Source organism: Meleagris gallopavo, chromosome 2 (genome assembly GCF_000146605.3).
Source record: "Meleagris gallopavo isolate NT-WF06-2002-E0010 breed Aviagen turkey brand Nicholas breeding stock chromosome 2, Turkey_5.1, whole genome shotgun sequence".
Lineage (NCBI taxonomy): Eukaryota > Metazoa > Chordata > Aves > Galliformes > Phasianidae > Meleagris > Meleagris gallopavo.
Window position 1 is genome coordinate 85,354,539 of NC_015012.2, and position 23,740 is coordinate 85,378,278.

Sequence of the window (23,740 nt, forward strand, 5' to 3'; positions counted from 1 at the left end):
TATTGGCAGATGAGATGTGTTGAAAAGCTTGACCGGAACAACCTTTTGGCATGATTAAGAAGGAAATGGCAGGTTATAATATTTGTAAGTTATCTGAGAAAAGGAAATAAGCACTTCTGAGGGAATGCACTTGGATAGGACAGCTTGTAGGTACATGAGTGCTGACTTGGTTTAGAAGAATTTTACATTGCAACTGAATTTCAGTAAATAACTACTTGATTGCAACAGAAAGCAGCATATCTGCTTATTGCAGAAAGTAATGTACTTTAGAAGGGTGATAATATTACATTAACTTTATATTCTAATCTTTATTATTGTTGATTTGTATATCATTATCATTACTCACAGATACAAATTGTCATAGTATAAAACTTTGAAGCATACATTTATCAGAATAGGAAATTTGGCCATGTCCAGATTCAGGAAGTTTCATTGTGCAATTTTTCTGTTCCTGCATGTGCCTTATGGTTAACAGTGGTTAAAATCCAGTCATTTAAGCAAAACATATGATGCTATATGAACATCATGTAAGAAAAACACAGTATTTTTATTTTCTGCTTCAGCATTTTACTTCTATATTTTATTTATTTGGTGGAGGAAGGTAATGGGATACCAGTGCAGCTCCAATGGAAAATAAATACCCTGTCAAGTATCTTTAACAGCATGCACTGCAGCTTGGAAAGCCAATGCTATCCTGTGCTGCATGAAAAGAGAAGTGGCCAGCAGGTCAAGGGAGGTAATTGTCCCTCTCTATTCTGCCCTTGTGGGGCCCCATCTGGAGTACTGCATCCAGGTCTGGGGCTTCCAGCGCAAGAAAGATGCGGAGCTTTTGGAGAGGGTCCAGAGGAGGACCACAAAGATGGTCAGAGGTCTGGAGCTTCTCTCTTGCAAAGACAGTCTGAGGGAGTTGGGCTTGTTTAGACTGAAGAAGAGAAGGCTCCAGGGAGACCACATCATTGTGACCTTCCAATATGTAAAGGGAGATTATAAACAGGAGGGAATTCAACTTTTTACACAGGTAGTTAGTGGTAGAACAAGGTGGGATGGTTTTAAACCGAAGGAGGAAACATTTAGATTAGATACCAGGGAAGTTTTTTCACAGAGAAGGTGGTGAGGTACGGGAACAGGTTGCCCAGAGAACAACCTGTTGTGTATGCCCCACTTCTGGAAGTAAGTGTTCAAGGCCAGATTAGATGGGACCCTGTGCAACCTGATCTAGTACTTGGTCTGGAGGCTGGCAGCCCTGACTGCAATAGGGGGGGTTGGATCCTCATGATCCTTGAGATGCCTTCCGATTCAAGCTATTCTGTGATTCCCTTAGGCAAACATCTGTTTGCATGAAGATTGCTTAGAGTATTGGTTCAGTAAGCACAAGACATGAAGTAGTAAGGGTCTAAATTTGGCATTCTTCTTGGCACTGCTTTGAACTACATGTTATAAATTCAATTATTTCCACATACTTCCTCAAAATCAAATGCAAAAATAGCTATATATGCACACATACATGCAAAAAATATATGTATTTATAAATCCATATGTAATATGGATCTCATATTTGACACATCTTTTACCAAAGAAGTGTATATTATGTATAAGTATATATAAAATGAAATAGTTCATTTTTTCTGTCTTCCAGTGTTCTTTGCAATTTCCAAACAATGTAAAGTCACTATAGACTTGCATGCCACCTTCCCTTACAAAGGAACAGTTCAGCTATCTGAGGTTTGGCAGTGGGCTAACTTTCAGCACTCTGCTTTCTGTTAAGAAAGGAGAAGATAAATCTTTACTTTAAGGCAGAAAGTGATTTCTAACTTATATCAAGAAACCTGAGCCAGTTTACAGTAGATTTCCTCCTTCACCTTGCATAAAGAAAGGCCAAACATAAAGGAAAAATACTCCAAGACTGTGGCTTTTTCTTTCTTTACTCCTTTCTTCTTTTCTTCCAGCTTTTCATGCATTCCTCACAGAATCACAGAATGGCCCAGGCTGGAAGGGACTCAAGGATCATGAATCTCCAAGCCCCCTGCCATATGCAAGGTCACTAACCTCCCCATTCAATACTATACCAGGCTGCTCAGGGCCCCATCCAACCTGGCCTTGAACAGAGCCAGGGATGGGGCATCCACAACCTCTCTGGGCAGCCTGTTCCAGCACCTCACCACTCTCTCTGTAAAGAACTTCCCCTTGACATCCAACCTAAATCTTCCCTCCCTCAACTTAAAACCATTTCCCCTTGTCCTGCTATTATCCACCCTTTTATTCCTCACAGTCTCCTTCTCCTTCTTCTTTTTCCTTCCTGTTTTTCTTTGCTTTTATTGAAGAGAGGAAGTACAGAATAATTCACTGGCTTCAGCCTCTTCAAAAGTGAAAAGCTTTAATCATGTGTATCAAGGCCTCTGAAATTCAAATCCAAGATTCTTAGATATTTGATATGTAAATATGAAACATGCATCATTCCCTGAGTATGTTTAAAATAATGTATTTATTTTAAGGTATATCTTTCTTGTGTATCTTCATAGTGTATTTTCAGAATGATTCTTTACACATATAATGGATAAACTATACTCATGTTCACACAAAATTGTAAACCCACACTTCCAAAAATGAATATCATAATGTCCTATGAACCTTAAGACTCTTTTTAAAATTTGCAGGAAAAATAAAGAAAGAGACAATTTTAAACAATCACCTCTTCTTCTCTAAAAATATCTGTTGCTTTATGATTATACATTAATGTCTTTTTATTTAAATTATTTATGCCAAACTCTCAATAAGGTCTGAATAATGATTATGTGAAAACCTGGATTCAATACAGTATATTTTATCCTTAGACTGAAAAATGAGGCATAAATAATAAAATTTCCTTAAAAATTGTACATTCATATCAGTATTATACCTTAACTGAGAGTTTTATAAGGTGGACCATTTTTAATTACTTTGAATATTTGTTTGAACAATGTATCGTTATTCTTTTTTATTTCTTTGGATGTTTTTGTTTCTGTGATGAAATGTACACTGCAGACATGGAATAGTCTTTATTTAGAACTCAACCTGAGCCAACAGGCTGAAACACATCATTCTTCCTCTACTCTACTCTTTTCTTTACTGTGTAGTAGTGACTAAAATTCTGCTCCTAAAAGAGTCTCTAAGTTCATGCTACAGGTGGCCGTGAAAAGGATTCTCCCAGTATTTACCTAAAAAAGAAGGGAGCTGTTTGGTGCTGACTAATATCAATAATTGTTGATATGTTTGTTTGTTTGTTTTGTTTTGTTTTATATCTAGTGGAAATACTATTTGAATGCTTTTGATTTATTGCCAGACTACTTTATCTCAGCAGATTATTCTGTTTTTTTCTAGTGCTTATTTCAACAGAATAATTTTATGGAATTTTTATGGACTCCAGCTGGGCTGAATTACAGATCAGTCTAATGTGAGGACCAAGGGATAATTAGATGCTAGATAAAAGCCCTTAAGTGCACGTTAACCTAATGAAGTTCTGGGAATAGCATCTTTGGTAGGATTTTTAGGTGTTTGTCCTGTAGGTGAAATCCACCAGAAATGTCTTTTTCCTAGGTATCCATAGCAAGTTTGTTATCATAGAGGCTAAATATTTCTGAAAATTGCCTATATTTTCTTGAAATGGATAATTCAGGTTTTTTTTGTTTGTGTGTCTGTTTTCTTTAGCTGAATGTGGAGCAACTGTCTCTGGAAATGAAGGAACATTGTTGTCTCCAAATTTTCCATCTAACTATGACAACAACCATGAATGTATCTATAAAATTGAAACAGAGGCTGGAAAAGGGATCCATCTTAGAGCAAGGAGCTTTCAGCTGCATGAGGGAGACATTGTTAAGGTAAAAAGATAATTATCTCACTTTCTGGTGTGCTCAACATTCACATTATATGAATGACTCAACTTTCAATACTAACCATTTTGTTCTTCATTTTTTTTGTTTGTTTGTTTCTTTTCCCACTAAATTTAAATTCTATCTGAATATAGGGAGTATTAAATGTTCAATTGTATTTCTGGAAATATTGTTTACACAGGATATAAATGTGAATAGAAAACCTAAAATGCATATTTAAATTTTGAAAGCTAAACTGAGCTAAAGTATGTTATTTTCAATGTGTGGTGATATTTGTAAATGTATTTCTGGGATTGCTTTGAAGAAAAATGGTTTTTAATAGGAGGTAGAGTATTTTTATTATTTGTCTTGCACATAATAGGCAATTTTGGAAAAATTATTTAATTTGCTCATTTGGATAGAAGGAAGCCAGCCAATGTATGTTATTGTAATTGTTCTAGGTACATGTATTTCTCTAGGTGTCCTTTCCTAAGCAGGGAGTTGGACTAGATGGCCTGATTCTACAGTACTGTAATACGTACTAAAACTGTAATTACAGGGGGTGGCTTACTTTCTTTTACTCTTACTTTGTAGATAATGTTTGAAATGCATCCTAAATAACTGCAAATTTTGAAAATGTACTTTTCTACCATTTATTAATAATCTTTTTAATTTAAATAATGGCTGCCATATTCTTTTATGTAATGAAAATCATAATATTCATCTGGAATGTTGAACATATACTAAAATAACTTTTTCAAGTTTATGTCTCTAATTTTTCCGATTTAATTGATACTCAAATTACTGAATGCTTTCAATTCAGTCAGTAACAACTGGGGATATCAGGATATCACAGCACCTCATTTAGCATGTTATTTCTAACCTGATCTTACTATTTTCATTTTTACTTTCCACAAATATTTTAAGATAACTTTATGATAAAGCAAATATTTGTTGCCATGCTTTTATCTAATATTCCATCTCCTTATGTAAATGCATGACAATTTTAATTAATGCATTTCCTGCATTGTCCCTTTAAGTACTGTCTTTACTAATACAGATACATATATATTTTTTTTGTATACTTGTTCTTTTTAGCATGTACAGACTGGATTAAACTATGAAATCTTTAAAAATCTCAAACAGTATTCAAATATTATAGTTGAAAGAACAGTGCTTTCTCCATCTTTACTCACAAGTCACTGATAATAAAGGCCTCTGTGCTTGCATGGCTGTGCTGAATGTAGTGCTGCAGGATCTTTTCTTATGGCTTTCTTTTAGACTGAAGAGAACTGAATAGGTAGGCAAAGAATGTAATCTGTGTTGTTCTTTGCTCCCATATTCCTTGATTTGGAACTGTAGATCTCATGAAGCTCTCAATAGATGCAGAAGACACAGAAGAGCTTACTTAATTGACCACTGAGCAGCCTGTATACTGTACTTAAGTTTCTCAGAAGCTTTACATGTACCTAGTTTATAAATAATTTAGTAGACTGCCTGAACAACAACAAAATCTTAGAAAACCCTAAGCTAACAATAAACTAACTCAGTTATCCTTCAGAACTTTTCCTAAGTAATGACAAGAATACTTAGAGTTCTTCTCTGGGAATATAAGAAAGAAAGTTTAATAGTGAGAAAGCTGTTGTGGGCAATCTGTCATATACTTTTTTCTTTCATAAATGTGTAAGCACATTACTTCTGAGGAAGCAAAGCAAGTAAAGGCAAAATTGTTGCTATGTCTGAACTGCAAAGCCTGTTTCATATTTCTGAGGCAACTGTCATAGCACAACTGCTATCCACACAAATAAACTCTCTCACCATAGCCTCCTTACAACCTGCATTTTTAGAAATAATGTCTATTCTCTACTCAATTCCATATCAGGATATGGAACATAACTCTATAGAAGTCAGCCCTTGATCTATGAAAGCACTAGTATCTTAACTAGATATTACCTGGAAGACTTCCAACTGGAGCAGGCCAATATCTTGACTGAAAATGTGGTGAAGATTAAACTGAGCATACAGTTGACTGTTAATATTTGAGATTTTGTCCTTTTTTTGTTTTTTTTTTTAATTTTATATTGGTGACAGCCTGGCTGGGGTATCTTAGAGTTCAGATTTTATATACATTTCTATGCAGCTTCTTATTTATTCTATGACATAAGAATAAGAAATAATTATCCTATCAAAGATATCTTTCTAGGCTGAAATGTTCTTTGTAGTCTTTCAGTGCATCATGAGATTATATTCACTGTTTAATTGTCACTAAGGAGAGATGCTTTGTGGTGATTTAAAATCTGCCAGCTGAAAGCAGAGAATAATCTAGCAGCCTAGCATAGGATGCCAGCAAGAAGAATTTTGTTTTCCAGATCAATACCAGTTATCTTACAGAACTAAGAGTTACCTTACTAAGTTGACTGAAATGTCCACCTGCCTCAGTATTCTTTCTCTAGTAAAGATAAAGGGAGATATTCTTTAGGTAAAGTAAACTATCCTGGCTGCTTGTCTGTGCTCCATTCCCTTATGTTCCCCTGTTATCCATAGCTGTTGCGTAAAGCAAGATTACATTTTGCTGTCTATTCCTTCATCATCTATTATGGACGTGTCATTGAATTCAGGTAGCCATTTAAATCCCTTGATATTGTGTACTCTTTTGCAACAAAAAACTCTGAAATTTCTCTTAGTACTGTGTAAAAAAGTGTGTGCATCTCCTCCGAGATGTGGTCTTCCTGGAGCGCATCCAAAGGAGGACCACAAAAATGTTCCTAGGTATGGAACATCTCCCCTACAAGAACAGGCTGAGAGAGCTATGGCTGTTCAGCCTTGAGAAGAGAAGGCTCTGAGGAGACTGGATAGCACCCTTTTGTATCTATAAGAAAGAAGATGGGAGACTCTTTAGCAGTTTTGATAGGTGTCATGGTTTTATGTTTTTATGGTTTTCATTATTCCTCATCATAACATCACGTAGTGCACTCGGAGTTCAAGTGCTAATGCTCCAATTCCAGGTACCTATCCCTATGCATTACAGAAGTCATGGGATCTGGCCCTTCCAGGTGGGGCGGTCTCTTAGTGCCTTGCAGTGGGTGCTTTCCTAGCCATTCCAAGGTTTTCTGGTTTGACTCAGTTTCAAGAACTCTCTCTCCCCTATCTTATTTGATTTATTAGTCTCAATTTCAATCAGATTGTATTATATTGTATTATCTTGCATTCCGATGTCATAGTTAGTCAAATATGTTTTCCTCCACAGATTGTTGCCGCTGTATTTTTCTTCCTTCCTTGAGCCCATCTCCCATCTCCCTATCCCTTTTCCTTTTCCCTTCTTATTTTGTGGGGCCGGGGGGCTCAGGGGCCTACTGCCCCCCCTGTCAAGGGCATAGATTGATTTAGTTAAGTCCATGACAGTAGGACAAGGGGAAATGATTTCAGAGCAACAGAGGGCAGATTGGACAAACAGAAGTAGTTTTTTACAATAAGAGTGGTCAAAGTGGTCAAGTGGTCAAAGCAAAATTTTAAAAGCATTTTTGTTTGGGATGCCATAAAGTTCAGGAAAATATCAAAGTTTAATTGTAAATATTTTTACTATCACAATGTGAAACTACAGTTTAAGAAAATCCAGTCAGCTTTTAGTTCTCCTTTAGGTGTTTTTACATTCTGTTAGCAGATACACATACATTAGTACCCTTACTGTGAGATTTCTCTTCACAAATAACAGTAGCATGATCCTCTTTCTTGCGTGTTTTCACTCTAGCAGCTGCAAGCACTTCTCTCTCAGTTCTTCGCAAATGTTTAGGAGAAACAAAGCTTCCCTAAATGTCCTGGACGCATTTATCTTAGTGCACTAAACAATGCTATGATCATTCTCTACTGTCCCCAAGGCCAAGTTCCACAGTCTGAATATATCCATAAAATTAAACTCTTATGAAACAAGGTGGCTCACTTAAACTTCCTCTTGGAAATAGTCCCTGCATCTCTTCTCTACTCTCAGAAGAGATTTGTGAGGAAGTCAGTAGGTCTGCATTAACTGCTTGCTAGGGATGTCTTAACCATAAATATTGTGTGGACAATCACGTTGTGGCTGTATTCTTTACTTGCTTTTAAAATGTAACACTAGCTTGAATTGCATGTGTTTAACTGGGTTTGCTGTTGGCACAAGTACGAATTCTAAAAGTCACCTGAATATTGAGGTTAAGTAGTACAGAGGGAATAAAAAATAATTTGCAAAGTATTTCTGACATCAGTAAGATTGCACGCATGAGAAAGGGGTAAAGATGAGTGATTTCAAGGAGAATATACTGCAAAGTTAATGCCTGTCAGTCATGGGTAAAGATTTCTATAAATGTAACAAAGTTTGAACTTGGTTAAGGGGGATAAACATCAGAGCTCAAGTAAAGAAAGAGAAACAATTTTAAAGTTTATAATTAAACAATATTTAGATCAGCTGATTATTTTAAAGCTTACTCTCTCTTACTCGCTGATGCCTGAGCTTCCTGGTCTCTCTGTTTTAGCAATCTCTTGAGGTGCTTAATTCTTTAAACTGATTTCTTAATGGTAGAATCTCTGTCTCACTGCAAATTTTTTAGAGGCAGAATATAATTCCATATTTTTCAGCTCTTTGGCCAAATATCTTCCTTTTTGCTTCATGACAGAGGAAAAAAGAGTTTGGTAATTGGAGTATGTCAATTATATTTGAAATCGGTTATCCTACATGAGTAAGGCATATGCACTAGAGTAACAATGTAAAAGTGTGTTAACATGTTCCTGGTTCCAGAGACAATCACGCATGTCAGATCTCCTTCAAACACCAGAGCACAGGGGTTGCACACAAGATGCCTGCTGGAAGTATCCTTGGCTCGTACTAGTTGCCAAACCATGACCAAGAATTGTTTGGGAGAATGTTGGCTGGCTTGGAGTAAATCTTTTCCTGGGGCAATTCAAATAAATTATTATGCAATTAATTATTTGTGTGGATGGTTGAGGTTTGATCCTTGTATTTTTTAACCACCAGTCTCTCTTACTAGACTAGAGATGTACATAATGTCTACAGTGTTAACAGCAGCCACTATCATCTGACTCCTTACATCTCGTTTTTATTTCATAAAATGGCATTTTCATTTGTATCTTGATTAATCTTGACAGAGATTATGATTTAACTTACTGAACGTCAGATAGCAAGAGTATCTGCAAAGTCAGTAGCATGGAATATCATTAGAGCAGGAAGTCAAAGGACAATCATAGTTATTAACTTATTTTTCTTTTAAAGATGAATAAAAGTACAGTTTATGTTAGCACTATTTCTTTTAGAGTGTACTTACTATTAATGTCAATTAAAAGTCCATCTTTTCATTCAAACTAATAAATTAATTTCTGAAACCAAGTAAAATATATCTGTGTTTTCTGAATATATAATGAGAATGGCATTCAAAAATCTTGGAGTGAATGTTTTGGGCTTTTTTTTATATAGTAGATTTCCAACTCTGATAAAGCATAATCAGGCAGTGAAAGAGTTCTATAATTCTGGCCCTGGACAACAGTAGAAGTTTGGAGGCATTATTTTGATATTACTAGCACAGCTATGGATGGCAATGGCTTATCTATGTGACCTAGTATAAGACAATTTTTGCTTTAGTTATAAAGACAACATGTTGTTCTATGACTGAATAGTGCAATGAATTATTGTACAGAATCTTCTTTAAGGGAAAGTTCTTATTTATATATATTTATGAAACAAAAAAATTGATTTTATCTTAAAAGATCTTTGTGTGTATTATTTTTGATTATTGTTAATAGCAACACGTATTATGAATGTGTTACTTTGAAAACATTCACTTATTGATGATACGATGGTATTTTCCTGGGAAAATAGCTCTGCTTCTGACTATTGGTAATCGTCTGTAAATGTTGCTGCAATGGTCCATCCTCTCAAAAGATGCGTTTCTAGATTTTGTTCATACATGGAACTGGACATTCAAATAGGAAAGTGTTTTCACTTTCAGATGCAGGAATTTAGGTTGTTAAATCAGTTACCACCTCCTTCTGGCTGGAATCAGGATAAATCCTTGTTAATAGCACAAGGTCTGAGAATGAAGAGATGAAGACCTAGAGCTTGAGATATTTGTTGCAGCTTTTGCATCAGATTTATCCAATTTCTTACAGAAGTTGGCATTGAGGGTGAATTGTCCTTCTCTTCAGATTACAAACCAGAGAATCACGTTCATTACTTTTTCTTTCTCTTCAGATTACAAACCAGAGAATCACGTTCATTACTTTTGTAAAAATGACCACATGATGAATTTTGAAAGTGTGAAACACCCTTTATATTTGCCTATTTTTTTATGAAAAAATATAGGTGATTTTTATTTTTTTATAATTCAAGAAGAATTTATATTTTAAAATCTTTATTTTTTTTTGACAAAAACAAAAAGCAACCAAAACAAAACAACAAAACAAACAAACAAACAAAAACAACAGAGGACTACTTGGGACATACTGATATATGTGATATATTGGCTTAAATACCTCATTTCTGCTTTTTGGTATCAGAGGAGAAAGAACAGAAATTATACTTCTGTTAAACTTTGTAAATGATCAGGAAAAATATCTGAAGTTATGAAACCTTGGAACATCTTAAAGGGTGACAGAGTACTTCCTACTTTACTGAATGTAATATATAATATAAGAAATATATTTTTTAGATAAGAAATATAATTTTTAGAGTGGTATGTACCTCCACAGGAAGCTTGCGATGCATAGCTAACTTTGAAGTTAGCATATATATAACTGTATAAAGTTTTTCAGATATGCAGATTCACATATTCCAATGTCTAGTTTCATTGTATTATTCTGTTTCTTCAAGGTGTATGATGGAAAAGACAGTTCTTCTCGTTCTCTGGGAGCCTTCACCAAGAATGAAATGATGGGAGTTATTCTTAACAGCACTTCTAACCACCTGTGGATAGAATTTAATACCAATGGATCTGATACTGACCAAGGATTTCAGCTCACTTATACAAGTAAGTAGCTAACAAAGGTGGTCTGATTGACACATATATTTGTACATTTGCATAGTGCACTTACTCCACAGTTTGAATGTAATTAATAACTAGCTTGTTTCCAATACATACAAACATAAACATTGCTGAGACTCCACTTAATCTCTAAGTACCCTTTACCTTCAATTTATTGTCTTTTGCATCAGCTTTCATAAGCTGCTTGTGAATCCTTCAGAATAAATTATCTTACTTCAAATTGGCTTGTACTGTTAAGAGGAGCTATGACACAGAAATGGAATCATAGCTCTTTACATAAAACCTGGTGACTTCCCTTTGGATTAGAATCAGTAGTACAAGCAGAAATAATTCAGTTTCCCTTCTATTTTTCTACTCTGCCTGGTAAATCTTATCATGCTAGTCTTGCCTATTTATTTATTTATTTTCGTCAGAACTGAGAAGGAAGAGGTTACTTCAGCTATGGAATGTCTCAAACTGATGATTCTCTTGAAAAGCATAAACAGTATTTTACAGAGTCTTTGAACGGTGATGCTAACAAAATTCTATACCCAAAGAAGATCATTTTCCTATTTCTTCATAAGATTTTTCTTTTTTTTTAATTTTTTTTTTTAACCAAATACCTCATTTATATCATATGTGCTCATTTTGCAGAAATTCATATTGCAATATTTACCTATAATGAGATTTATTCTTATTTGCTCTAATATGAGAGGGTCTCATTTGTAAATACAGGGTAGTTTCTTAATTTTCATGTGTATTTTCAGGAAGTCAGATTCAAGACAATACATTTGTGAGATAGCGAATATCTAACTGGGTGATTATATTGACTGTAAAGACAATTTAATGTTATTTCCTAGCACTGTAGTGCGGGGTGTTACATGATTTATATACTAATACAAGCATAAGATTTAATATTTTGAGATGCTTTAAAAATATGCTGCAGTGCTGACTCCCATTCTTCGGGAAATCCAGTCCACTCATTACTTTGAAGATTACTATACAAGAAATCATATTCATTATTAGATGGGATTTTGTTTTTTTTTTTTACTCTTTTGTTGAAGCTCCAATGCAGTTACTAAACAAATGCATTCATGTTTGGTAAATACATCAAGTTCAAAATGATAATTATCTCTTTGGATTAATCAAGTTGTAGTTCACAGCTGGAAGTACAGCTTCTCTGAGAGATTATTCTGCAGCTTATTCAGTCACTTATCAGATTGAAATGTGCCAGATACTTTAAAATTACTCAAAGAAAGATAAAAGATAAAGGGCTATTCTAATATGGTCTCACTGAAGGATATAAGAAATATATATTCCGGGGTCAATTAAAATGAATAATTAATATTGTTTATAAAGAACTAAAAAGAGTGCTAAAAAAGTGATGGTGTAATAAATCTAGCATTAGATCAGTTCTCATTATTGCCTGGTTGCTCAGTTCTGACTGCCTGCAAAAGCATATCAATTGCCTATAATTTTTTTTTTTTTTGTCTTTGTAATGCTTTTCCTCCTATTAATGCTATCTAAAGTCAGATTAGTGTAGCCATGAAGTTTGAATTTTGAAACAACTGCAACATGTTATTAAAAAGACTTATAGAAAGTTACTTGTGCAGAACTACTACAGTAATCTTTTAAATATTTTTAACCTGGTGAATTCTGTGAACGATACTAAGTTTACAAATAGGAAGTAGAAAAAGGTAATGATCCATAAGAACTAAAGTGAGCTTAAAGAAACTTTCATTTCTGTTTCCAGAGCATCAGTACTGAAATAATAAAACCATTCTATAAACTCGGAATCTGAGTAGTTTGTGTGAATTGTATAAATTAGAGTATAAGATCTTAAGAGGAAAATTATGAAAGATTCAAGTTCTAATGGAATGTGCAATGTTGGAGATTGCTTCAGGCTAAAAAGAATAGAGAATGGAAACTAGAAATTATAGTTTGTTTGTTTTAATCCATAATGACAAGATAGTTTCAAGGAAATGAATTTATAGTGGACAGAGAAACTTTTTTGCTGTAATGGATAATGAAGCAATCTGTAATCTTTCTCAAGTATTTTAAAAGCTGTGAAATACCCTGTTTGTCTGAGGACTAAAGTTATAGTAAGTGTATTTAAGGAAATTTCAATTCTTTGAATATGAGCAGTCATTTTAGTCTTAGAAAGGAAGCTGAAGTTGTACTATTTTATTATTATTATTATTATTATTATTATTATTATTATTATTTCTTAGTCCTTTTAAGCAGTGCTTGCAGAGTTCTTTATCTCATTCTTTGTGTGAAGGACTGGAGGAACTAAAAAGGAATTTTAAGATGGTTTTAGATCTCTTAAAGTGAGCATTAATAGAAATCTGTATGAAAAAAAAAAGTAGAAGTTTATACATGTTTTAACCACAGCATTCTATTGTGACTGCAAGTAATTTGAATGAAAAAAATTCCAGTTCTTCTTTCGTAAGTCCATATAGATATATTGGGAGATTTTTCACATATTCTGGTATAAAAATCACTGTTTTGTGCTGTTAGGTAGAAGTATTTACATTAAATTGACATGTAAGTTAAAGTGGCATCTTACTGATGCCTCACAGTGACGAATGGTAAAAACAAAACAGCTGTCCGGTAGAAATACCAGGCTGCAACTTTAAATAAGGAATGATGCAGTGCAGTCTCTGTATAACAAGCAAGACAGTCTCCCTGCAGTGTTTAACTACTCCACTGTCACAGCTCTCATAAGAGGAATTTTAACACTGTGTTCACTCATCATGTGGAGAGCTTAACATAAAGAAGCTTTTGTCAGACATGCTTCCTTACTACTGCTGTTCAATCCTCTTTTAGTGAACATAGTCTTGTCTTTTCTTGGTTAGTGGGGAAAACAAATACAGCTCTTCCACACTTTATCATACATACTGTACAGGTGTACTCTGAGCTCTTTATACTGCTGACTACTCTGTGCTCTGTATGGAGTTTTACAGTTCACAGAATACTCAGCACTATACTTCTGCAGTGATCACTCTTAGCTCCTATGAAGATAACTTGTAGAGTAATTTCACTTGCATCACATACAGTTGTACACAATTTCTGTTGATCAGTTGATGTGTTGTTGGTTATCATTTAAAGACATTTCTGTCTTATGTACATGTCCAGCATTCCTAGCAAATAATTAAAACAGTAAGACAACCTTTGTATCTCAAAAGGAAGACTGCAGCAAAGACAGTTCTAACTCCTGTTCAAATCCTTGCCCATCATTGCTTTCTTTTTTCAGTAAAACACTTTTTTTTTTCCTGTTTTCCCAAAGAGTTGAAGAGAAAAGGCCGTTTCTCTTCCTAGCATTGGCTAGAGCTCTTAAAATTAATTAATTTAATTGTGCCAGAAGATGTTTATTTCTATGATACTATTCATCCAATCTATTCAGGAGTACCTCTGAGCTGTGATATGTAAGAAACATTACCCCTGTGTAGAACTGCTCTTTTGACTTTCTGCAGTCTTGGAGGGTTTTACCAAGTTCTGTGTGTTGGCAGTAGCCTTTCTGAGATCATAGGAAGTTATCCAAATGTCTACTTTCTAAGGAGCAACTTATCTATCTCTCTATGGCAATTTCATGGTTCCCCAGTCCTGTGCAGGATATAAAAGAAGCGGAATATCTCCTAAATAAGCCTTGGAGTTCACTGTACTGAGTCAGTGGAAGGATCCTGGAATACATACAGATATGATCTTTAGCAACATGCCTAGCTGCATTGGACCACTCAGCAGTACGTTTTACCTCATGGCAGACTCCTGCATATTAAAAAAATGTGCAGAATTAGTTCCAGACTTTAATATAAAAGTCTGAAAACCAGTCAGAGATTTATCATATAATCTGTACTTAGATTTTAACTTTCTAAAGGCCTTTCACTTCTCTGTTTCAGAAAATGTGGTATGGATTAAAAATGAAGTGTTATGTTAGTTCCTGAACACTTGTATTTTGTTTGTATCCTCCTTTTTCTTATTTTGTGAAATTAGATGTTTCCCTGCAATTCTGTTCTAAGATAGAAACAACGGCTGGAAAACAAAAATCAGTATGGATTCCTCTTCGCAAAATAGCATTCTCAGTATACACTCAGATCTTAACTAAATGTTACTGTCCATCAGTTTTGGATTCACGACCATTTCTCTCACTAAATGCAGAACTCTGGGAGAATATCATTTCTATCAAAGAGTGTGCAAGATTCAGGCTCGTAAACTCTGTTCAACTCCACAGGATTTGCATTCTATCTTGTTTCCCTAAGGGAAAACAGGTTAAGAATTGTGCCTATTTGTTGTTTGTTGTTGATGTTTTGTTTTTTTGTGTGTGTGTGTTTGTTGTTTTTTTTTTTTAATGATTTTTAGTGCCTTTTTTGCATTTATTATACTACATCTAACAAGTATACTTTGTATTTTTACAATACTTTTTCATTTCATCCCAAGACAGTCTTTGCAGATTAAGAAGTGAAATTTAAAGGATTATGTATTAATATGTTATTTATCATAAGGATATCTGATACTTTCCTTATTAGTAAAAGACCTAATGTGGGGAATGAACCACAACAACAAACTGAAAGGAAAATCAGTGGCCTAATTCAGAACTCCATAATGAGTTATAACAGAAACTGTTTAGTAAAATACAGACCACAAAAAAGAAATCATTTGTAGAGTCAGGCTGGGCACATGACAGTAATAAAGGAAAAATCCACTAATCTGTCAATAGTTGAGAAAGATGAGTTTGGAACTACTATTTATAAAAAAGAGTTTTATAACTTCAAAAACTGAATGTCAGTTCAGAACATCTTTACATCTTGTTGCTACTATGCAGAAAAAAAAAAAAACACAATAGAAGAAATATATAAATATTTCTTCTGTATAATCTTATGTAGATGCCCAAAGTAAAACTGTTTGTGCTAAGAAGGACAGAGGAAACTGTTCCTTTCTCATGTTAGTAGCTCAAAATGGGGACTGCTTGTCAAAAACAAGTAGAGTATTAGTTATTCATGGGCAGCAGAGGAGAAGCTAAAGCTGTGTTATCTTGACACTAAAATTAATAAATCAATCATTACGTTTGCTTCCTAAATTTCCACTATGATCTGCTGGTATTGCTGTAGAGGTTAGATAAAGAAGTAAAGTTCTCACTCTGTACCAAGTAAAGAATTGATACTACTTCCTATTCTCTGAATTAAAAAAAAGAAAAAGAAAAGAAAAAAATATTGCAAAAATAGAAGTGATATAAAATAATTTCTTACTGATCTCTTTTGGGATTGTGCAAATAATAAGATTTCTTCAGTGGAAAAATGTCATAATCAATAGCATGAATAATTCTTGGTGTCTCAGTTTCTGCTTTCTCCAAATTACGTGTAATTTATCTTTGGTTGCTCTGGATTTATGTAATATACCTGAATCATGAGAGAATAATTTGAAAAGCAATTAACTGGCATTATATTTTATTTGATATTTTATATTTATGTATTCTTTCTTCTTCTTTTCCTTTTCCACCTCTTGCAGGTTTTGACCTCATAAAGTGTGAAGATCCCGGCATACCAAATTATGGCTACAAGACCCGAGATGAAGGACATTTCATAGACACTGTCATTTTATACAGCTGTAATCCTGGCTATACAATGCATGGCAGTAGCATTATGACTTGCTTAAGTGGAGATAGGAGAGTATGGGACAAACCTCTACCTACTTGCATAGGTAATATGATTTGTTGTAGTGAAAGATCTCTCTGGTGTTTCAGGAAAAAAATATATATATCTTTCTATACTTTGTATGATAATGACATATACTATAAATATTTTAAATTTAAGTAACGATTTACCATCGATAACCAAATATATTTTTTCTGGTTCTTTAATAGATTGCTATGTAGCTGTGACAGAAAACTTGGGCAACATTTCTGTCACTAGGCCAGTTTTCAATATTTTTTAAGTTTTTATGATGAGGCTGTGCAGAGCTGAATCAAGTCTCATTATATGTTTCATTATAACCACCACAAACGTTAAGAAAATACTGGGTGAGACAAAGAAAACATCTGAACACTGGTATTGCTATTGCCCATTAGTACCTTTGTTAGGCAGTTTTTCTCCTCCAGTTCAGGTTTCCAGTCTACAATTACCAGTGACTTTCTGAGTTCAGGTTTCCAGATGGTGTCCCCATGAGTTCTCAAGAAAGTCTTTCCTTTTGTGTGCTTTCCTTTCCAATGCTTGCCTTTTGAATCTGACACCTGGTACAGGTAAGCTACTGACTACTTCCAGCAAACTCAGCTGACTTGCAGGATCCTTCTTGTTGCTCCTCTCCAGCACTGTGTGCCACATTTTTTATTCCAGGAGCTGCTTCCTTCTGAATACGCTCACAGACCTGCAGTCTGAAAAAGTGCAAGCTTTCTTTCCTTTCAGAATTTTAGCTTACCCAGAGGATAACTGCCAGGAAACAAAACAAAACAAAACAAAACAAAACAAACAAAAAAAAAAACAACCAATGAAGAGCATTTCTGCTCTTAGTAGAGATGTTATTATTCATACTTGGTTCTGGAACTGTTAATATATACGTGTTTGTGTGTGTGTGTGTGTGTCTGTATGTGTATGTGAGACAGTTCAAAATAACTTTCAAATTTGAATCAATAGACATTCCAGGCTTCTTATACATTCAAGTTCTCAAGCTTTTCAATTTATTTGAGTGGTATCCTTTTCATCAGTGTTTGCCCTTTTTAAGAGACTATTCTTAATTTGTCCTACCTTTGTCTATCTTCCCACTTAATTTAAATAAAATCATTACTTTAAGTATGTTTTCTGGAGTCTTTTCTTGTGTTCATTTACACCAACAACTAAGAACTTGAATCATTTTCAAGTTTATTAAGCAAACAAATTCATAAGTCTACCCAGTCCCCTTCCTTAGATTGATGATTTGTTTTCTAATCATCTAAATTTGGGATGCTGAAATCTCAACCATACAACATTTCCAAACAAAACAACAACAAATTTTGTATATTGCAAGCTGACTTAGAAAAAGAAGACAGGAAGTCTTCTAGAAGGCTCTTACCTTTGCTTTTGTGGAAGATCTTTGACAACTCTTTTCCAAAATATTTTTGACCGATGTGTGTGTTCTTTTTATGCTGTGTTCTCTGCAATCCCTTATCTTTACCTTTATTTCCACTTTTCTTGATAACATTATACTTCTATGCTTCTATATTAAATTTATCATTGCTACTGTGTAATTTTTTTTTCATTATACCTCTACTTTGTACCTTGTATTCCTAGATTTCTTTATGGCATATTGTTGCAAAGATTTTGGAATAATTTGTTCAAAAATCTTTCATTTCTTGAGTATCTAGCTTTATACCTACACTGATGGCCATTAAATACTGACTTCTCTCTGAAAGTCTTCTGAAAGTGAATCTTTCTAAAATGCCTTTCTCATCAGTTTATTAAATTCATTAAATCATTATCTTTCTTCCTACTGTTCTATGTGAAGAAAAATTCATCAAGAAGATCCCTGGAAATTCAGCTAGGCTTCTGCAGGTCATTTCAATCTATTTACTCGTTTCTTTGTTTCTTTGTTTCTTTATATTTCTTTATTTCTTTATATTTCTTTATTTCTTTATATTTCTTTATTTCTTTATATTTCTTTATTTCTTTATTTAATGAGATGTATATAAGTGGTAATTTCTTTATTCAATTTTGTTCCATGCTCTTTTCTCTCTTTCTTCCTTTATTTGACTGGCTTACTTTTCATCTTTTTGGTCAAGTTGTCATCAACTTTGAATGATCTCTCTCCTATTTAGGCAGACTTCCATGTTTGTGCAGATCTTTTTTTTTTTTTCTTTTTTCTGTATCTTAGATCACCATCATTGTCTGTACAGTCATTCCAGCCCATATGCATAGTCAACGTATTCTACACCTTTTCATCATTGATAATACACTTTAGCGTTCACTTTCATTTTCTCAAAAATAAAAATAAAAAAAATCCTATAATTCCTACTCTATGACTTTTTTTTTTGAGTGCTTGTTCAATTCTGTTAGTTTTATTTCTTTATATAATGCTGCATATTCTTTGATGTCGCGATTTTACTGTATGCTCATTACTTTTCCTGTTCAGAATCGCTGTAGAAAATTTGCTTTTCATTTGCTTCTAAGTGTTTTTGTTTGTTTGTTTGTTTGTTTTTGTTTGTTTTGTGGTGGTGGTGTTTTTTTGTGTGTGTGTGTTTTTTGTCATTGTTGTTTTGTTTTGTTTTGTTAATTTTTTTCCAGGCAAACTATAGAGTTTAAATAATTCTGATTTCACTTGTTTATCTTCCAAATAAGTTATTTGGTAAAGAAGTGTATCAATCATTTCTGTACTTGCAGATTGCTGTCATGGCAAATATTACATTCTGAGGTTACATTATTAAAATTACTTGAAACCTTACAGAATAGTTATATTTGAAAAAAAAATAAAATGTTTTAGAGTAGCTTTCTGCTGTGGTTCTCTTCAAAACAGCAGTATACCTTTTTTCCTCTGAGTTTATTTTAATGCCCTGTAACAATTTCGTTGTCAGCAGTGAGTCAGTGGCATGTATTGGACTTACTATTTGTTAGGAGTTGTTGCTGATAAATTATTTGGTCCCACTTTAATGTTTGTTTCATTGTCTGTGTCTTACACTGTGATAGACAGCTATGCTTGAGTCGTTCTCCCCTGTAGTGTTTTTTAACGCCACTAATTGTGAGGCAACTCTGTTTAGGGTAAATAAGATAGGACTTCAGGGGCATTACTTAACTGGGGAGACGCTAGTTCTTTTACTTTCAAAAGTACCTTACTGTTACAGGGTGTTCCTGTTTCATTAGGGCACAGCTTTATAGTAGGCACACAATGGCACAGTGCTCTAAACGAGCAAAGTAAGCATCATTTCATTCTGGATATTTTGCACTGCAATTGGTTTCTCCACAAATTTAAGATAGTTGTGATAATAAAAATGGTTAAAACCAGACACCTCATACTCTCTACTCATAGCTGATTTATTCTCTTACTTACTGGGAATATGGCATTTAAATTTGCGAATATCTAAGTAAAATACAAGGCAATACCTAACTGCTTTATGATGTAATTAAACCAAAAGTTTCAGAGAAGTATCTTGAAACCATTAATCTGAAAACAATTTGACATTAGAACAGGGAGAAAATGATTTTAATTACAAAATGAAACTGTGTAAAATTTGTATTTCAGCATTCAATGTTATTTAGGAAAGACAAACATATTCGGTGAGATGTTTCTGAGACCTTCAAACTTTATGCTTTCTGCTGTTTTACTGATACTAAAATTGTGATTTTGTAATCTTCATTTTGAAGTACTCTTCCTTGTAAAACATCTTAATCACAGAAGTATGATTTATTGTTTTGCAACAAAGGAGGAATAGAATCATTGTAAGAGTATTTTTAACTTGTGTACATGTCCTAGTTTATTATGTGCAGTATAATGCTACTTCAGAGATGTTTTTACCTGTTACTTTTTAGAACACACAGAAATGTGGAACAGAAAAAAAATGGAAATGCAAAATGTTATGGTCTTCAAATAATAATAATAATGCAATTCTTATTTGTTTTTTAGCTGAATGTGGTGGTCGAATTCATGCTGCTACATCGGGGCGCATTTTGTCCCCAGGTTACCCAGCACCCTATGACAATAATCTTCATTGCACCTGGATAATCGAAGCAGATCCAGGAAAGACAATAAGGTATATGCTTAATTTCAGTATTTATTATTTATTTCAGTATTTTGTAAATTATAGTCTATGCCATACATTTTCATGCTCTTTTTCTTTCTTTTTTTTTTTGTTTGTTTGTTTCTTTCTTTCTTTGTTAACTCCTTTTTGCATTAATCAAATTGGTCCTTGTTATTGTGTCAGTTAAGAGAACCATTCCTCCAGGGAACCTCAATGCCTAAACTGTACTGGGGATACCTAACTCTTGACTGTGAATTTCTTTGAATAGTATGGAGTATAAATCACTGGTATGGCAGAGCTGTTATGCCTTTTTCTAACAGTAAACAAACTAAAGTGTCATCTGCAGTTTCAAAATTCTTCCCTTAAGTCATTGTAATGTCACTTTTTTTTTTAATCTTACAATCATATTTAATGCAATAATTTGTTGTGAATAGAATATTATTATTCAGAGCTTTCTTTCTTCAATAAATTACCTCAAGCAATCCTAAAGTGCCTGAGTCTCTGCCAGGAATGCTTGGACATCAGACATCTTGGTCCTTGTTGATCTATTAGGAGTTCACATGAAATTTGATGAGGTTTTTACAATTAACAAGAGTATCAGAGAATATGAGCCCTGTAGAGCTTTTTAAACAACTCTGTGGGGTTTTCATTTCTTATTCCTGCCCTATTCCATAATATTATTATTAAGATATGTAACATTTTGAAGTATATATCATATTTTTTCCATAATCTGATGAATAGTAAGACAAGCAATTTCTCAGATGACCTTGAGAGTGAGCAAGTTTTTAACAGAAATAATGAGACTTAAAAAAAGAAACAAGACTGAGGGAATGCTTAATAGATAAGGACTTATCCATATAGACCAGGCAGCATAAAAAAAAAAAGGGAATAAATTAAAAAAAAACTACATCAAAATGAGGGAAACACAAGTGGTGACTAATGTACAAAATAAAGGTAAATGCTAAAAACTTCATGAACATACCAAGAAAACAGGCAAAACAGTTTCATTTCCATAATAGTTTATGGAAAGATAATGGAAAGATTCAAGAACTTAGGCAGGAGGGAGGAGGTAATACAAGCTCTTCCACCTGGATCACAGCAATGCCCACTATCAGTACGAGTTAAGGGATGAAAGAATTGAGCACTGCCCTACCAAAAAGGACCTGGGGGTACTAGTGGCTGGGAAGCTGGACATGAGTCAGCGATGTGCCCTTACAGCCCAGAAAGCCAACTGTATCTTGGGCTGCATCAAAAGAAGTGTGGTCAGCAGGTCAAGGGAGGTGATCCTAGCCCTCTACTCTGCTGATGAGTTCTCACTTGGAGTACTACATCCAGATGTGGAGTCTTCAGTACAGGAGAGATGTGGACCAGCTGGAGCATGTCCAGATAAGGGCCACAAAAATGATCCAAGGGCTGGAACACCTTCCTTATGTGGACAGGCTGAGAGTGTTGGATCTGTTCAGTTCGGAGAAGGCTCTTGTGACATTTCAATATTTAAAGGAAGGCTATAAGAAAGAAGAGAACAAACTCTTTAGCAGAGTCTGTTTTGATAGGACAAGGGAAAATAGTTTCAAACTAACAAAAAGGAGATTTAAATTGGATATTAAAAAAAAAAAGATTTTTAGAATAAGGATAGTGGAACATAGACTGGAACAAGTTGCCCAGAGAGGTGGTGGATGCCCCATCCTGGGAGACATCCAAGGTCAGGCTGAACAGGGTCTGAGAAGCCTGATCTAGCTGTAGTGTCCCTGTTCATTGCAGAGGAGTCGACTATATGACCTTAAAAGGTCCATTTCAACTCAAATGGTTCTACTATTCTAAGTTTTCAAAGCAGTTTTTCTTTGTGAGTTCAATACATTTACAAAAAATGTTATATATATATAGCTAAATTGCTCAGAATTGAAGGAATGTGAATATCTAAAGATTCAGCTTGGTTTTGCTGTAGTAACACTAAAAACTATGAAATGTCAAGTTCTGCTTAATAAGATTTATTAGTTTTTCACTACTAACAGGAAGTTGCTGTGAATGCAAAACTACAAAAATTTAACACAATCAATATAATACTAATTGTTGTAATTAAGAACAATTTTTGAGACTAATATAAGTAATGATATACAGCTGAGATATATTTCTTCAAAATATTGTGTTTTATTTTGTACAGAAAGTTCACAAATAGTAAGGTGTTTCATTATTCATTTTATATGGACAATAGTTTGAACTGATCTTTTAAATGAAAATAATTTGTTTTTAAACTGAAGTCAGCAAAACATTAGAAGTAAATGAGAAGTTATCTACTGGAAAGTATTTTTCTGTGTTTTTGATTTTTAATAATCCCATTTCATTAAGCCATATAATAATTCAGCCTATCACAGGCAATTTTCATATGCCATTTACATTTAAATGGCAAATTAATAATTTCCAATTAATGACAAATGCAATGAAGAGGTATCAACATATAACTGTTTAAAACAAACAAAAACTGTTTTTGATATTTATCTATTTAATTTCTTCAATGTAAAAATACACAATTAGAACTTTAAGTCAATACGAAGATTCTGATAAATACCATAGCATTCTTGAAAATCTTTCTCAATCAGCTCACTCAACAGGAAAAATTGACAAAATATTCTAGGATAACCAGGCCTTCTTCAGTTTTGAAACATAAACATCATTTCTAAACCAAGAACAATTTGGGAATGATTGCTTTGAGTGTTATGTAATTGCATTTAATGAGTAATGTCCAGGGCTTTTACTTTTTCTTTGCAGTCTGCATTTTATTGTTTTTGACACTGAAGTTGCTCATGACATCCTGAAGGTATGGGATGGGCCCATTGAGAGCAGTATATTACTTAAAGAATGGAGCGGCTCAGCTCTTCCAGAGGATATTCACAGCACTTTCAACTCCCTGACATTACAGTTTGACAGTGACTTCTTCATCAGCAAATCAGGCTTCTCCATCCAGTTTTCAAGTATGTAAATACTTTTGCATCTCAATATCAATAATTATTTACTACATTTGTACGTATTATCCTTATACACTTGACATTTTTTTCTCATTTTACAGCTTCCTCAGTCTTTACAAAAAGACTATATTATTTTAATTCTACATCTTTATGCAGAAAGTACAACTAAGATGAATTGTATTTGTTTTTTTGTATCTGTAAGTTTTCTTATTTGTTCGTATATATTGAAAT

The 23,740-nt window shown here is 33.9% G+C and overlaps 1 protein-coding gene across 1 annotated transcript in view; it reads left to right on the forward strand.

The window, feature by feature from the left end:
* LOC104909957 (CUB and sushi domain-containing protein 1) overlaps nucleotides 1-23,523 on the forward strand; it is a 66,167-nt gene extending 42,644 nt beyond the window's left edge. Inside the window, exons 12-16 of the mRNA XM_019613635.2 lie at nucleotides 3,685-3,854; nucleotides 10,699-10,855; nucleotides 16,355-16,546; nucleotides 20,432-20,558; nucleotides 23,313-23,523. Coding sequence (XP_019469180.2) covers nucleotides 3,685-3,854; nucleotides 10,699-10,855; nucleotides 16,355-16,546; nucleotides 20,432-20,558; nucleotides 23,313-23,523 — 857 coding nt within the window. The remainder of the gene's footprint in view (nucleotides 1-3,684; nucleotides 3,855-10,698; nucleotides 10,856-16,354; nucleotides 16,547-20,431; nucleotides 20,559-23,312) is intronic.
* Nucleotides 23,524-23,740: the final 217 nt, after the last annotated feature.